The following is a 14669-nucleotide window of genomic DNA, read 5'->3' on the forward strand; positions in this document are numbered from 1 at the left end:
TTATTTCCCTCAAGTTCCCATTCAATTTCATTTTGAAATCATTGATCATTTCCATCTTCCTCCTAGCCCGTGAGTTCCAGACCATTGCCACCCACTGTGTAATAAAGTTCTTCCTCAAATCCCCCTCATAAATCTTGTCCGAAATGGGATTGCATTAGATCCCGTGAGGTGTTGAGAGCCAGGTTGATCCCAGGAGTGGGTCTCCCGGTCTCTATGGGCCCTGGCGATCTGCCTTTCGGGCGCAGTGTGGTCATGAACTCGCGCCTGTTAACTCTGCTGCTGTCTCCATAGATGCAGCCAAAGTATTTTCAGAAGATTATGTTCATATTTTAGATTTTCAGCAGTTTTCTTTTCCTTTAATGAACCGTGTTTTGTATTTGCTGAACTGGTAGTGTTTAATTTTAAAGTTTTATTTGTGATTCAGAAGATTATCACGGGGAATACATTCATTTAATTTATCTTTGATCACCTGTAAATTTATTCTTTTACATTTACACATGAAGGATCTCCACATTCCGCTTTCCGGTTTTCTCATGCAGCATTAATAAGAGCAGAGTTCAGGGAGATGTGTATCGACCAAAGAACAGAATGTTATTTGTTTTGTTGTGCCTGATGAAAAAGAGGAAGGGATGGTCGGCAGTGAAGCGCTGTGGTGGGGTGTAGCATTGAAGCACAATGATTGTTCCTGTCGCAGCTGCTGCTTCAGTTCCTTCCTCATTCACCTCCACAAAAGACTTGTGCGCAACTTTGGACACGGATAGGTCACGATCTCCAGACATTCCAGATAGATCGGCCCTCGAACGATCAAAAAGATCCCGCATGCCTAAACTGGATAGGGGCCGGATAAGGTCATACTCTTCTTCCAGTTTAAATTTGGGGAGACGAACATCAACTTCCGGCTTCCGCATCTGGTTGGGAAGTGTCCACTCTTGTAGTTTCTCTAATGTAAGTGCCTGCTCCAGCTGATGGAGCAAAATAAAGAGATTTCAGTTCGAGACCAACACAAGACAAGCTCAGTTATAAAGATCAGGACCACACTGATCTCCTGGACTGGATTTGATTCCATGAGGAGAGGTTAGACATTGCTTTTCCCCCTCCCAAAATTAACATGGGTGTTTAATCTGCTTTATCGCCTCTTCCAGGAGTTCAGAGTATATGTTGTGTGATACACAAGTTGTCTCTCACAATTGTGAGAAACAGACTGGATGGAGCAAAGGATCTCTTCCTGCCGGTCATTGTTCCTGCATCCGAATAATATTACACCACAACCTTCTGGTCCCGCCGCTGTCAATGGAATTACTCACTGAACCCCCCCCTGTCGCCAGGAAACCCTTGGGGGGGTGCACCGTCGGCGGGGCTGGAAGATCCCGCTGCCGAGAAGCACCGAACGTCTGACGACATTTACTTTCTTTGCCTTGTCTTAGAAATGCTGAAAAGGTTTTGACCCGAAATCTTGAGCTGAGAGTTTCTCTCCTGAAGGGAGTGACTTTGTGCTGGGGGATGGTGCTTACCCACTGGTTACATCGACAACATTCACATGTGGGCCTGAACTTCAAGAGTAGGCAAACTGAGTGGAAACGCAGAGGTGTGATTGAGGAGGCTGTGACAGACAGCAATCACAGGGACAATTCCTGCCTGATTTCCCTCTCCTCGGCCAGAGTTGACACAGAGAGGCTTTTTAAAATGACTGCTGCTTGAGATGGGAAGGGGGTGATGGGAATTCTGTTGCCTTTATTGGACATTGTCTGCAATGAGCTCCCGCAGCATGGACAGTGTGCGGTCTGAGAGGTGTCACTACATCATGGGGAACCGGAGGATTGAACCATTCACTGTGGTGAACTTCAAAAACACAAATACTTTTATTCTAAATACAAGTTAGCGCAGGGCTAAATCGCTGGCTTTGGAAGCAGACTGAGGCAGGCCAGCAGCACGGTTCGATTCCCGTAACAGCCTCCCGAACAGGCGCCGGAATGTGGCGACTAGGGGCTTTACACAGTAACTTCATTGAAGCCTACTTGTGACAATAAGCGAATTTCATTTCATTTTCATTCAAGAGTATATTTTGCAGATAGAGAGAGAATAAAATCAGTGTAAACTTTACGCTGGAGTACAGAGAATTTACCTGTGAATTTCTGCTCGATAAATGAAATCCAGTTTGATTACCAAATTATTTTGGTCATTAGCTCCTCAATTCATGTTTCTTCTTTTCAGCGAGCACGGGCATGAGGTCAAGTGGTCAGTGAGCTCGGGGTCGACAGGTCAGTGAGCTCGGGGTCGACAGGTCAGTGAGCTCGGGGTCGACAGGTCAGTGAGCTCGGGGTCGACAGGTCAGTGAGCTCGGGGTCGACAGGTCAGTGAGCTCGGGGTCGACAGGTCAGTGAGCTCGGGGTCGACAGGTCAGTGAGCTCGGGGTCGACAGGTCAGTGAGCTCGGGGTCGACAGGTCAGTGAGCTCGGGGTCGACAGGTCAGTGAGCTCGGGGTCGACAGGTCAGTGAGCTCGGGGTCGACAGGTCAGTGAGCTCGGGGTCGACAGGTCACAGGGATTTGGTATGAGTTATGATGCAGAATTTTGATCACCTGAAGTTAGCGGGGACCATAAGATGTATGAGCAGAAGCAGGCCATTCGGGCCCTTCATGTCTGCTCCGCCATTCAGTCTGAGATAGTTGCTGGAGAGAGGGATGGAGTCGGTAGCTGGGGTTTTCCAGCCCCCCATGGGTTGCCTCCAGTGGGAAGGGCTGGAAGATCCCAGCCAGTATCTAGGGAATGCAGTTTGTGGTGGGCGGCTAAAGGCAATTTCCTGAACACCCTTCCAGCATCGAGCTGCGAAACACATCTCTTTAACCAGTGGGTCTTTAGGTTAAATTATTCAGCTGCTCAGTAGTATGGTGGATAGCACAATTGCTTCACAGCTCCAGGGTCCCAAGTTCGGTTCCGGCTTGGGTCACTGTCTGTGCGGAGTCTGCACATCCTCCCAGTGTGTGTGTGGGTTTCCTCCGGGTGCTCCAGTTTCCTCCCACAGCCCAAAGATGTGCAGGTTAGGTGGATTGGTCATGATAAATTGCCCTTAGTGTCCAAAATTGCCCTTGGTTTTGCATGGGGTTACTGGGTTATGGGGATAGGGCGGAGGTGTTGACCTTGGGTAGGGTGCTCTTTCCAAGAGCCGGTGCAGACTCGATGGGCCGAATGGCCTCCTTCTGCACTGTAAATTCTATGAAATACTTCGCATTGCTCAGAAAATCTTAGAAGTGTTGTAAATTTAAGGGTATTCAAGCTTCATACAGCCCGCAGAGTAAGAGGTCCGACATCTCCGTGCGAGATCTCAGACATCACGTTAAGCATGTCAACAGTTTAAATGATGAAAAGATACAGTACCTGCTTGAGACCGGTGGAATCATCCATGATGTCATCTGGTAATAAGATAATCATGCTTAAGTCATTATCAACATAGGGAAGCTCAAGAATATGGAGTTTAAATTCAGGAACGGGACGGAAAAAGAATTTGTTTGTTTGGTACATCATCTTCACTGGCTTGCTTTCGTTCTGTGAACAGCAACATTTAAGGTGCTTTGTTATTTAGTTTATTTGAAATAATGCATTGAAGGATAAAACTATGGGAATTACTCAAAAGAAACAAAATAAGTCACACGATTAAAATATAGGAACCAACACAGTTAAGGCAGTAAACTGCTAAAGAAGCACTTTGTTGTAAATGTGTATTATACTCGTTCTAAAGAAACTATCATAATTGTCCAGATTCACTGCTCAATCTAAGTAGCAACATTAGTAGTGTGGGTGGAACATACCACGATTGTCTCTCTGGGCTGGATTTTTGCGACCGAGGATGGTACTCCAAGTTGGGAAATTTCCCGACCTGGTAGAAGTGCCTCTATATAAAAGGCCCTGTTACACACAATTCTCAGCCCAGGGACACGGTGCTATGATCGGGTCAAGCCTGTTCCAAACTGATTCCAGTTGTAAGGGGCCATGGAGGCGGGTGAGTGCCCTGGTGGGCTGGCCAGAAGGCCCACCTCAGCTTTCCGAGACCTCGGCTCAGTTTTATGAAGGTTTGTTCGGCCCTGTAGCTTTGACCTTTCAACATCCTTATTCCCCCCTTGGACACTTCAAAACACCCCTTGCAACCACCATAGCCATTCAACTGATATCCATTTGGCGGCAGACCTCAGGAGCCACATGGAGATGCAAGAAACCTTCTGACAATCTAAGAGAGCACTCATTTACGTAATCCATTCAACGATTATAATTCCCCTAAGTGATCAATCGTTATAAAGATAAACAAAAACAGCAAATCTTTTAATAGCCTCTCAAAAATGTCAACTAAAATGTGAGCAGCCTACCCGCTGTCTTAAGTGGTTTTGGACATTTTGAAAGAAATCCAAACATCCATAATGGGCTCAACTGTAATAGCAGTCCTTGGAAAATGACAACAATGAAGTCTATTAAAACTGCAGGAACAAATGGTAATGTTTTTTCTAAGATATAGCAGATGGCCTGTCAATCAATGCCCTCCAGCAGTTTGTGGTTTTTTTTACTCCAACTGACAGGGCAGCCTAGTCCTTTTTTCATTGTTAATGCTTTGGAATTGGAATAAGGCCAGATCATGACACTGAAGCAGACATCATCCATCCTTCAAGAACGTTTACATTTCCTCCAGAAATATGGGACTCCCAAGGGTTAAAGTGCAGGGAACAATAAAAATGGGATCTATTTTTATTCAGCATTATGTTCAAATGGTTGAGCAGATTCATCATTCATACTCCTTCCCTTATGAGTGAAAGCTGCATCGGATGGAAATGGGGGGCCTCCACGCCTGGGTTCCTCCCACCCATTTCAATCTCCCCCATTTCCTCCCCCCCCCCTCCGTAAGAAAACAAAGCATCCAGTGCTGGCACTCTGTTCAGGATACCTTATTCAGTCTGAATGGCATCTCCTCTGTGCATCTCACATCAAACTTTTCAGCCCAGCTTCCTTTGAAGTAGATGGCATTCACCAACACGAGTCTGGTATCACTGTCCAGTGAGCCTTGAGCCAGCAAGTCTCGGATCTTACCTGAATGGAAATAGATTCAGCACATTGATATAGTGCACATCAACAGAAAAAAAGGATGGGCGAAATGTTCAACATTCCTTCACTTATTTTTGTAAATTTAAAACATCAGAAGGAGTGAGTGAGAAAAAAATATCAAAATTAACCGTCCCCAAATATTTTAAGGTGTATCTTTAAATAAAAAGATTCCTGAAACAGGAGGTTTTTCTACAGGGCATCAATTAAACACACTCATTTTAATGGCCTCCTTATGTGTAATAAATGTCTACAAATCTATGAATTATTCAACTAGATTAATAACCAAGTTAAATTAGCCTATTGACTTCCATACACCATTCACCCCAAATAGACAGAGCTGGAGTTTGTTTATTTATAAATTTAGTGTACCCAATTCTTTTTTCCAATTAAGGGGTAATTTAGCGTGGCCAATTGACCTACCCTGCACATCTTTTTGAGTTGACCCACGCAGACATGGGGAGAATGTGCAAATTCAGCACGGACTCTGACCTGGAGCCGAGATCAAACTCGGGTCCTCGGCGCCGTGAGGCCACAGCACTAACCACTGTGCCATCGTGCTGGAGTTTATAATCCATACGATCCTCTTTTCCAATTTCATCCACCTTGAGCTGTATTTACAGGCCCCTTCTGGGCATGTAAATAATAATAATAATAATAATCTTTAGTGTCACAAGTAGGCTTACAGTAACACTGTAATGAGGTTACTGTGTCAAGCCCCTAGTCGCCACATTCCTGCACCTGTTCGGGTACACAGAGAGAGAAGTCAGAATTCGCAGCTGGCACGGGGAATTGAAACTGCGCTGCTGGCCTTGTTCTGCATCACAAACCAGCTGTCTAGCCCACTGAGCTAAACCAGCCCCTATGGAGATGGGGAGGGGGCACGTAAAATAGGGCAGGTGGCAACCTCAACACCTCTCCACCCATCACTGAGCTCACCCCATGAGGGATAGAGGGGGAGGGGCGTGTCAGCTACTTTTAAATAGGTAATCAAATGCCAATTAGGCTTGTTACGTGGCCAATTGACCCTAATAATTTGCTGCCCACACCATAAAATGTTTGGCGTAAACTGTTAGATGGGATCAGGAAGCCTGATTTCTTAACTACGTTCCTCAAAGAGCAGGATGAAAAAGGGAGTAGGCGTCAATCTTCAAGACTCCTGTTGGAGTCCACCTAATATGGACCCTCCCTTCCCTCCTAACCACCCGTCGCACTCCCCACCGAAGCCTTAAACCCAGCCCCCACCCCCACTGCCATCCCCGTCCTGCTGAAACGCTCCCCGACAAGACCCCAGACCTGCTGGCTTCAGGGATCTATGGGTCTTCTTACTCCTCTTCCTCTGGTATCGGCAGCAGCCTCAAACATGCTCTTGGCTCTGATGGAGCTGCAGGCCAATCCCGTTGGCCAGCAGCTCCAGAGGGCGGGTCCTCCACTCCAGTGAGGAGTGGAAGTCCCACTTGGCCTTTGTTAAGCCCATCCACAGTGCGTTATGGCTCAGGGGGATGGGTCTTTGTTTTGGAGGGAGGAACGAGCCCCCCCCCACCAATATTATTCAGGGAATATTATTCAGCTCCTTAACTCAGCATTTCTGCAGTCTTTATATTCCTTTTTCCCCCCCATGTATTCGTTGAGCTTTACTTTTAGATCATCTAAGCTATTTGTCTCCACCACTTCCGAGTTCCACATTCTACCCACTCTCGGACAAAGGGTACTGCCTGACAGAGAAAGTGTCAACCTGTTTAACCTTTCCCGATAGCTCTAATCTCTCAGTTCAGGTCCTATCCATGTGAGCCATCTCTTTGCACTTTCCCCAGGTCAGCCTTCTTGACAGGACTCGTACCGCGGGTGGGTTGAATAGATCAGCATGAAATGGAAGGTCGGAGGCATTGCGAACTTTTGCATCATTTGTGGGTTGTTGCAAGTCGACGGATATTTGGAGGATTGATGTCTGCCGGGACAGTGTGTGTGTGTGTGTGTGTGTGATGATCTTGACCAAACGGGGTCTAGTATTGTGCTACTGAGTAGGAGAGTGCGAGTGATGAGGTTTGGAGGGTGGTAGTAGCAGCTGGACAGATGAATGGGAAATATTGGACAGGCCAAACAAGTCCCTGGTCTCAAACCCAACCCAACAACTGCCTGGTTTCAACCTTCCCAGGAAAGAGTGACCCACACTTAACAGCCATGATGCGGAGAGGCCGCCAATGGACCGGGGCCGGCGATGGACCTGGGTGAGCTCAGTAAGAAGTCTTACAACACCAGGTTAAAGTCCAACAGGTTTGTTTCAAACACTCGCTTTCGGAGCACTGCTCCTTCCTCAGGTGAATGAAGGAGCAGTGCTCCAAAAGCTAGTGATTCGAAACAAACCTGTTGGACTTTAACCTGGTGATGTAAGACTTCTTACTGTGCATACTTAACAGGTTCAGGACCGGCCACGATCCCTGCTTGGCCAACCTCTACAGATGGGGCCTTAGTGCCATCCCCGGATTTGCCTGTCTGATGCAGTACATCAGAAAAGAATATGCGATCCTCAGACTCAGCAGAGGCGTATCCGCACTCCCAGAAGATACTGCGTGAATAAGGGACTTAATAAATCAATATATTTATCTTCATTTGCCACAGCACAGTTAGGGGATAGTCTGTGTTACTCATCATTAACCAATTATTCTTAACTATTTTTGAAAGAGCTATCTTACAAAACCTTGGCAATCCCCAGGTTGCCAACACATGCCAAGGACTAACCAGATGGTCTGGAGGGGTCTTTTCCTGTGTTCCATACCTCTATAGTTCTTACAATACCATACCATTTATTGCTGGTCTTTCAATAGTTACAAACAAATCCATTGAAGTGGAGAATGTTTACAAGCAGTGATAAATTAAATTTGGGTATAGTCAGGGTCGGATCTACTACAAAACTAATGAAGGTTAAGCTTCAGGGCTTAAGCTTCAGGGGCCCTAATCCCGGAGGGGCCCCAGAAGTGACTTTAGTCCACATTGCTTAAAAATTTTGGGTCTACTGTATGAGAAGGGGTTTTAAAAAAATAATAATATTAATAATTGTGTAATTCAATACAAAATAAAAATTTAAAGATTAAAGTATCATGTAGACAAGCCGTAAACGAAAAAACATTCAAATTAAGGATGTTTCATTCTAAATATATTTAATATAAAATAATTATAAATAATGGAAAATGCTGTTAATATTTATGACAGAAATACAAACAGTAGATGAAGTATAGTAAAAAAGGGGAGCCGTTGAAAAGGCAATCACATTGCTAACGTGTATTTTCAACGCGATAGCACTCGTGATAGCGATCTAGACAAGAATTTTTTTCAATAAAGTGTTCATAAGGATACAATATTTTAATTACCCCTACTCAAAAATGTTATATTTAGAAAAGTAAGGTAAGTAATAAAGGTGAAATAGTGTTAGATTAGCCTAAGCCTATTCTTTTTATGACGAGGTGAACGGAAGGTAGGCTACGACCGCATAGCCTAGGCTAATACTATATTACTTATTTATGAAAAAGTAATAAAAGGGTAAATTTGTGTTAAATTACAGGTGTTTATTATGAAAAGTTCAAATAATGGTAAAATTGTGTTACAATTCTGAAATTGAAGAAGACAGTATTAAACTTATAATATCGTATTACAAATATGATATTGACCATAAATTAGTAAATGAGTGTTATCAGTTCAAAGAATATTTGCACCTTAGGAAATCCCAGCACACAGAAGAAAACACGCCATCTAACATGCAATGCGCAGAAGTTCTTCAGCTTATTTGTGAGCAACACCTAATTGAAGTGTTCCCCAATATTACTACTGCGCTTAAGCTGTACTTGACAATGCCTATCACAAGCTGTGAAGCAGAAAGGAATTTTTCAAAGCTATCCTTTATAAAGAACAAATTTCAGTCTACCATGACTGAAGAGCACTTAAGTTCTTTATGCATATTGTCTCTAGAAAATGACATTGCAAGGAAGCTCTCATATGACAAAACTGTACGTGAATATGTTGCAAGAAAAAACAGAAAAAAAAGAGTATTTTGTAAAATGTGCTTCATGTAGTATGTATACAACATTTCCCTAATTTTCATCCCCCCATAACTCAAAAACTATAAGGCATAGGAAATTTTTATTCACACCAGTGACTTTGATATGTGAGATAATCCAGAACAGCAATTTTAATCAAAATCTGAGATGGAGTGGTTAAAGATTTGTGGTGATCTGTCGTGGAACAACCCCATTGAAGACGATAACAGTGGTTACCCAGACCTCGTGCTAGTTGCGAAGGAGCCCCCATAACAGTTCAAGCTTCAGGGCCCCCAAAATGTAGGTCCGCCACTGGGTATAGTGTAAAATCTCTGCAAATCTTTTCACTGAAATTCAGCACTGACCCATAGTTAGACTGTTGTCTCTGCACGAGTTTGGGGCAATTAGGTCAATGTGTGCAGAATTCAATTACATTCGCTTTCTGTAATAATGAGGGCATCGTACACAAGGACAGCATTTAAGCAGCACAGTATATATACACACACACACACACACACACACACACACACGTGTGTTTTTGTACATGCACAGTGTTCCAATGTTTGGGTAAAATCAGCGTGCACTCAACTGTGTACTTGAGCTGCACCATGGAGGTCTCATTGTTCAGCTGAATTCAATTTCTCATTGGGTAAGCTACAATACACTGAATAGGACATTGAAACACTGCTAATCTGACTCAAGTCTGAGAAAGTTAACCTACTGTTGATATGTTTTGGGCAAGTGTCATTCTATATAATGCATTCAAATGTTCACACTGCTGTGGCTGGGGGTAGTGAATTAATAAAACCGTCTCAACCTGCTTTATTAGATTTTTTTTAAATATACCGATCAAACTTTTAAATTTCCTTTGAAATTAAAAATAATGGGCAGGATTCTCTGATCCTGGGGCTAAGTGTTGACGACGTCATAAACGCCGGAGCGTTTTATGCTGGCATAAACAGGCACATAGGAGCAGCGATCCTGCACCACACAGGGGGCCAGCCTGTGGAGAGCCTGACGCTGCTCCAGCTGCCGATACGGTTGTCGGAACGGGCCGCGGGTCCGCGCATGCGCACTATGGCCGGCACGAGTTTGCGCATGGGTTGCCTTCTCCGCGCCAGCCCCAATGCCACATGGCGGAGAGCTACAGGGGTCCGGCGCGGAGGAACATAGGCTCCCACCAGGATAAGCACGCCCGCCAATCGGTAGGCACCAATCGCAAGCCAGGCCACCGTGGAGCCAGCCCCCCCCCCCCCCCCCCACCCCACCAGAGTTCGGATATCCCCTCCCCTCCCACCAGGCCGCCCCCCGCAACATGAACGCAGAGGTCCCGTCGGGTAGGACCACACATGAACGGCGCAGTCGGGACTCGGCCTATCTCGGCGGGCACTCGGCCCATCGCGCACGGAGAATCGCCGACCGCGTCAATGGCACCGATTCTCCGGTGACCGGAAAACTGGCCGACCGGCTTCAGGGCGGCGGCGCGTGAATCGCGCCCCCAACCCCCCCCCCAGGAAATTCTCCGAACCCGCCCAATGATTTTTGCTTCCCCCTCAGCTTGGAAATGATTAAATCTGGAGGACAACATACCCTCAGTCTGCACCTCCACCCATTTGTTGATCTCCTCTCTTGTTTTATCTGCAGCAGTTTCGAAATCAACTGGTAACATCGCTGCTCCATAGAATTTCATGGTGGATTTACAGAATTCCTGAACAGTGGACATAGGGAAAATTAGTTACACTGTCCAGTTGGGAAACCTTTGAAGAACTGCTTTGAAAATGATTAGTGGATCACCAGAATTGGTGCATTGTCCAAACCAGCAATGTCCAAATATTGACAATAGGGTCAGAGGTCAGCTCTGTCCTTTGACGGGAGTATTGCGAGGAGTCAAGAACAATATAATTGACATGTGTCTTCCAGCTTGGCTCCTGAGCACTGGAAGAACCTGGGAACAGGTGACTCACCCACCACTTACTTCTAGGAAGTTGTAGCTCTTCTCCCCATATAATCGATTGGCCACTTTCAGCAGATACGCGACATCAGCTCGATTAATGTCTGATTGCATTTTCTCAAATCCAGAGTGGACATCTCCAACTTGATCAAAATGGAGAGCCTGTATTGAGAATAAATGCGTAAAACAAACATCAAACAGTGAATTGAAAAAGGAGCTAAAGTCAGCTACTTTTTCCCGCCATTTTGTTTTCCGCTGGTTTTCTGTGCCCATCAACACCACCGCACCGCCCGCCCCCCCACCCCGCGCATTTCCTGCAGGCATTTATTCTGTGCCCGCATAGCATTCGGCGCATGCTGGTCATCTTCCAGAATAGCACCTTCGGTCTAATCCTGGAGGTTGAGTGTCAATAGGTTATTCAAACACTTGGGCACATCAGTTAATATCAACACTGCTCTCGGCCAACATCCGCACACTCACAGTAGAGGGTCACTGAACAGGGATTACAGGGCAGGAACCCTGGTGGACTGTCACCACCAGAACATTACAAATTTCATTTGGGTCACTTAGCTCACTGCAGTCCGAGCATTGAACCGAGGATATTCTAATTGTGTGACGTTTTGCTCCTCATTTCTGCCTTTCGCTACTCAACTTGGAGAAAGGAAGGACGGATAAACAAATGCATGGACAAAACACTTAAAAGAAGATTTCAGCCACATCTTTTTGGCCTGTATCGAGAATAAATGTGTAAAACAAACATCAAGCAGTGAATTGAAAAAAGAGCTAAAGTTATAATCAGCTACGTTTTTTCTGTCATATATGTCTCCACTAGTTTTCTCATTTCTGGATTTAGCTACTCAACTTGGCAAAGTGAAGGACGGATGAAAAAATGCAAGGACAAAACACTGAAGGAAGATTTCAGCCACATCTTTTATTCAGGGTAATTTTATCCATACCTTTGCCATTTCAGATGCAGTGTTATTTCTTGCGCCAAGGTAAACCATGGCCAATGCGGTGGAGATACTGAATGGAGAAAAAAAGATGTTGCCGGCTTCATTTTCCTCAATCAGCTTTCTGAACAGGTCAAGAGTGAAACGGCAATTTGCTTTGCTCAGGTTGTCCATTGTTCTAAACTGCAAGAAAAATAAATATAACACACAGGTGTCCAAAGGAATTTTCATACAATAAGCTTCGCAAGAAAGTTAATGAATCACCAGGATTTGCAGCCGAAGATAAGAACGAGCTTATTCTTTACGTGCCTAAGATAAGGTTGCTGAAGTAACCTTGGTCAAATGCTGAATATCTGAGGCAAAGACTTCTTGTCTCAAAGCACATTTTGCAGGGCAGGCAGTGGTGTAGCGGTATTGTCACTGGACTAGCAATCCAGAGACCCAGGGTAATGCTCTGGGGACCTGGGTTCGAGTCCCACCAGCGCAGTTGGCGGAATTTGAATTCAATAAAAATCTGGAATTAAAATGTTAAGGTGACCATGAAAACATTGTCGTAAAAACCGGTCTGGTTCACTAAACTGCTGTCCTTACCTGGTGTGACCGACATGTGACCCCAGACCCACAGCAGTGTGGCTGACTCTTAAATGCCCTCAGCAATAAATGCTGGCCATCATTCCATGAACAAAGGAAGAAAAAAATCATCTTTTAAATCAACATAGAATTCCCAGTCAGCCAAATTAAATTGCTTAAAGAATTCTGAAAGGCGAGGGGCCCGGGTACAGATTCCTGAGACTGTCTCAGTCCTGTCCACTGCAACTTCCGGCACTGCAGGGACATTGTTAGAACGTTAAAATCACTGCGGGCCACACATTGCAGAATATGCTTGTTTTGTACTTCTGTGAGTTTTCTATAACTATTGTGCATTTTCAGCATTATCCCTTTCAATGCAATCTAGTTTTCCTTTGGTAAAGTGTTCATAGGATCATAGAATGCAGAAGGAGACCATTCAGCCCATCGAATCAGCACCAACCCTCGGAACGAGCACTCCACCCAGATTCACTGCCCCACCCTATTCCCTTAACCGGCACATCCCTGGACACTAAGGGACAAGTTAGCATGGCCAATCCGCCTAACTTGTGCATAGACTGTGGGAGGAATCCCACACAGACACGGGGAGAGCATGCAAGCTCCACACAGTCACCCAAGGCCAGAATTGAACCCGGGTCCCTGGTGTGGTAAGGCAGCCTTACTAACCACTGTGCTGCACCTGCAGGCATTAATCCCTCATTACATTTATCTTTTGTAGTCTCCTGGGATTTTTAGCCACCCAGGGAGCCTACAGCTCTCAGACCCGCTGGCCTACTGGTCATTATCACAGTGCTGTTTGTGGGATCCTGTGGTGCCGCAATTGGCTGCCAGAAAGACCTGGAAAACCTGCCTTGTCCAAACTGGTGTTGGATACCTTAAAATGGAACTCCAGTATTACTGGTGCCAGTTTGAGTGATTGTTCTTTTCACCGGGGTTTGAAACATTTTGAACTGGATTTTCCTCCTATATCACAATTCATTTCAATACTGACTGCAAAATGCTCGGTGGCCTCCTGGGGTCATGAGAGGCGCCACATAAATGAAAGTCGGAGGTTGTTGCGTTGAAAAGGGGCGGAATTCTTTTTCCTGAACATGGGCAACACCCACTGACCGGTTACCAACCTACTGGTGCCCCCCCCCCCCCCTCACCAACTCCCTCATCACACAGTGAGAGCCTCGTCACAACTACCCTCCCGGGACTATTGCAACATTTGGGGGGAAATAGCAAACTTTCCCAGCGATTTATTCACTGGCAACCTTTGCAGCTGGGCTAGGATTTGAGAATTGGTGACTTTTTGCTGGGTGCTTGCCTCTCTTTGCAGTGGACATGTTTGTTCAAATGCAGCCACACTGCAGACAATAACCATTATCTCCCAGTAACATGGCCACGCCTCAGTTTGACTTTTGCTGCCAGATTTGATGGTTTGACATCGCAAGTGAGCATCTGGGTGAGAATTGGTGAAGCGGAGGCGGGTGGATGTGCCTGAGGCCGCTGCTGTTTACTGACAGTCCACTGGGAGAAAGGAGAACTTTGTCCATGAAGGGGCTGCTGTTTCTCTGAATGGCTGAGAGGGCAATTGGTGAGGAAGTTAGCGAAGGTTTGCAGCGCTGGAGGGGAGATAGTGCAGGGAGAGCAAAAGCCCTGGGTGAGATAGAAAGACACTTACCTTGAGCGCTGCTACCTTTCAGCTGCAACACTTGATGTCACTGTGTTCACTTTGTGTTGTGTGGGTGTGTGCTCCGCCTCTGGGGCGGATTTTAACCCAGAGTCACCGCCCCCCTCACATTGATAGGACTCCTGTTACCCTCACATTGATAGGACTCCTGTGTTGTCCATCAGAACGGAGACTCGCCTCTTCTGAGACACACAGGGATTTCCCTGCTTTGGATTTTAAAAAATTTGTTGTGGAAGTAAAAGCTTGTGGGAAATGAACAGGTTAATTTAGCAAAAGCTGACAGAGCCCCGGAAAGTATAAACACTCCTGAATCCAGATAATGACATGTAGTTACACTGGGAGTGCAGTGGAACACGGCTGTGAAAAGCTGCAGACGCACAACACCCAGTCCAT

The 14669-nt window shown here is 45.6% G+C and overlaps 1 protein-coding gene across 2 annotated transcripts; it reads right to left on the reverse strand.

The window, feature by feature from the left end:
- Positions 1-394: 394 nt before the first annotated feature.
- LOC140425532 (leukocyte elastase inhibitor-like) lies at positions 395-14425 on the reverse strand. 2 transcript variants are annotated; one of them, XM_072509934.1, is made up of 7 exons: positions 14268-14425; positions 12020-12196; positions 11088-11225; positions 10703-10820; positions 4927-5069; positions 3375-3542; positions 395-962 (listed from the first exon to the last, which is right to left on the reverse strand). In XM_072509934.1, the coding sequence occupies exons 2-7, from the start codon at positions 12185-12187 to the stop codon at positions 558-560; spliced, it is 1140 nt and encodes a 379-aa protein (XP_072366035.1). In that variant the 5' UTR covers positions 12188-12196; positions 14268-14425; the 3' UTR covers positions 395-557. The 2 variants fall into 2 exon arrangements, with proteins under 2 accessions (XP_072366035.1, XP_072366036.1); XM_072509935.1 differs by lacking the exon at positions 12020-12196 and having other exon boundaries at positions 14268-14397.
- Between the last annotated feature and the right edge of the window lie 244 nt (positions 14426-14669).

The sequence above is a fragment of the Scyliorhinus torazame genome, chromosome 6, assembly GCF_047496885.1.
Source record: "Scyliorhinus torazame isolate Kashiwa2021f chromosome 6, sScyTor2.1, whole genome shotgun sequence".
Classification (NCBI taxonomy): domain Eukaryota; kingdom Metazoa; phylum Chordata; class Chondrichthyes; order Carcharhiniformes; family Scyliorhinidae; genus Scyliorhinus; species Scyliorhinus torazame.

Bases quoted from the DNA above. Each gene is read 5' to 3' on its own strand.
- LOC140425532 (XM_072509934.1), bottom strand. From the start codon at position 12,187: ATGGACAACCTGAGCAAAGCAAATTGCCGTTTCACTCTTGACCTGTTC. The intron at 10,821-11,087 runs GTAAGTGGTGGG...TCCACTGTTCAG, and splicing joins AGAGCTACAACTTCCTAGAA to GAATTCTGTAAATCCACCAT. The intron at 3,543-4,926 runs GTATCCTGAACA...TGCTGTTCACAG, and splicing joins TGCCATTCAGACTGAATAAG to AACGAAAGCAAGCCAGTGAA.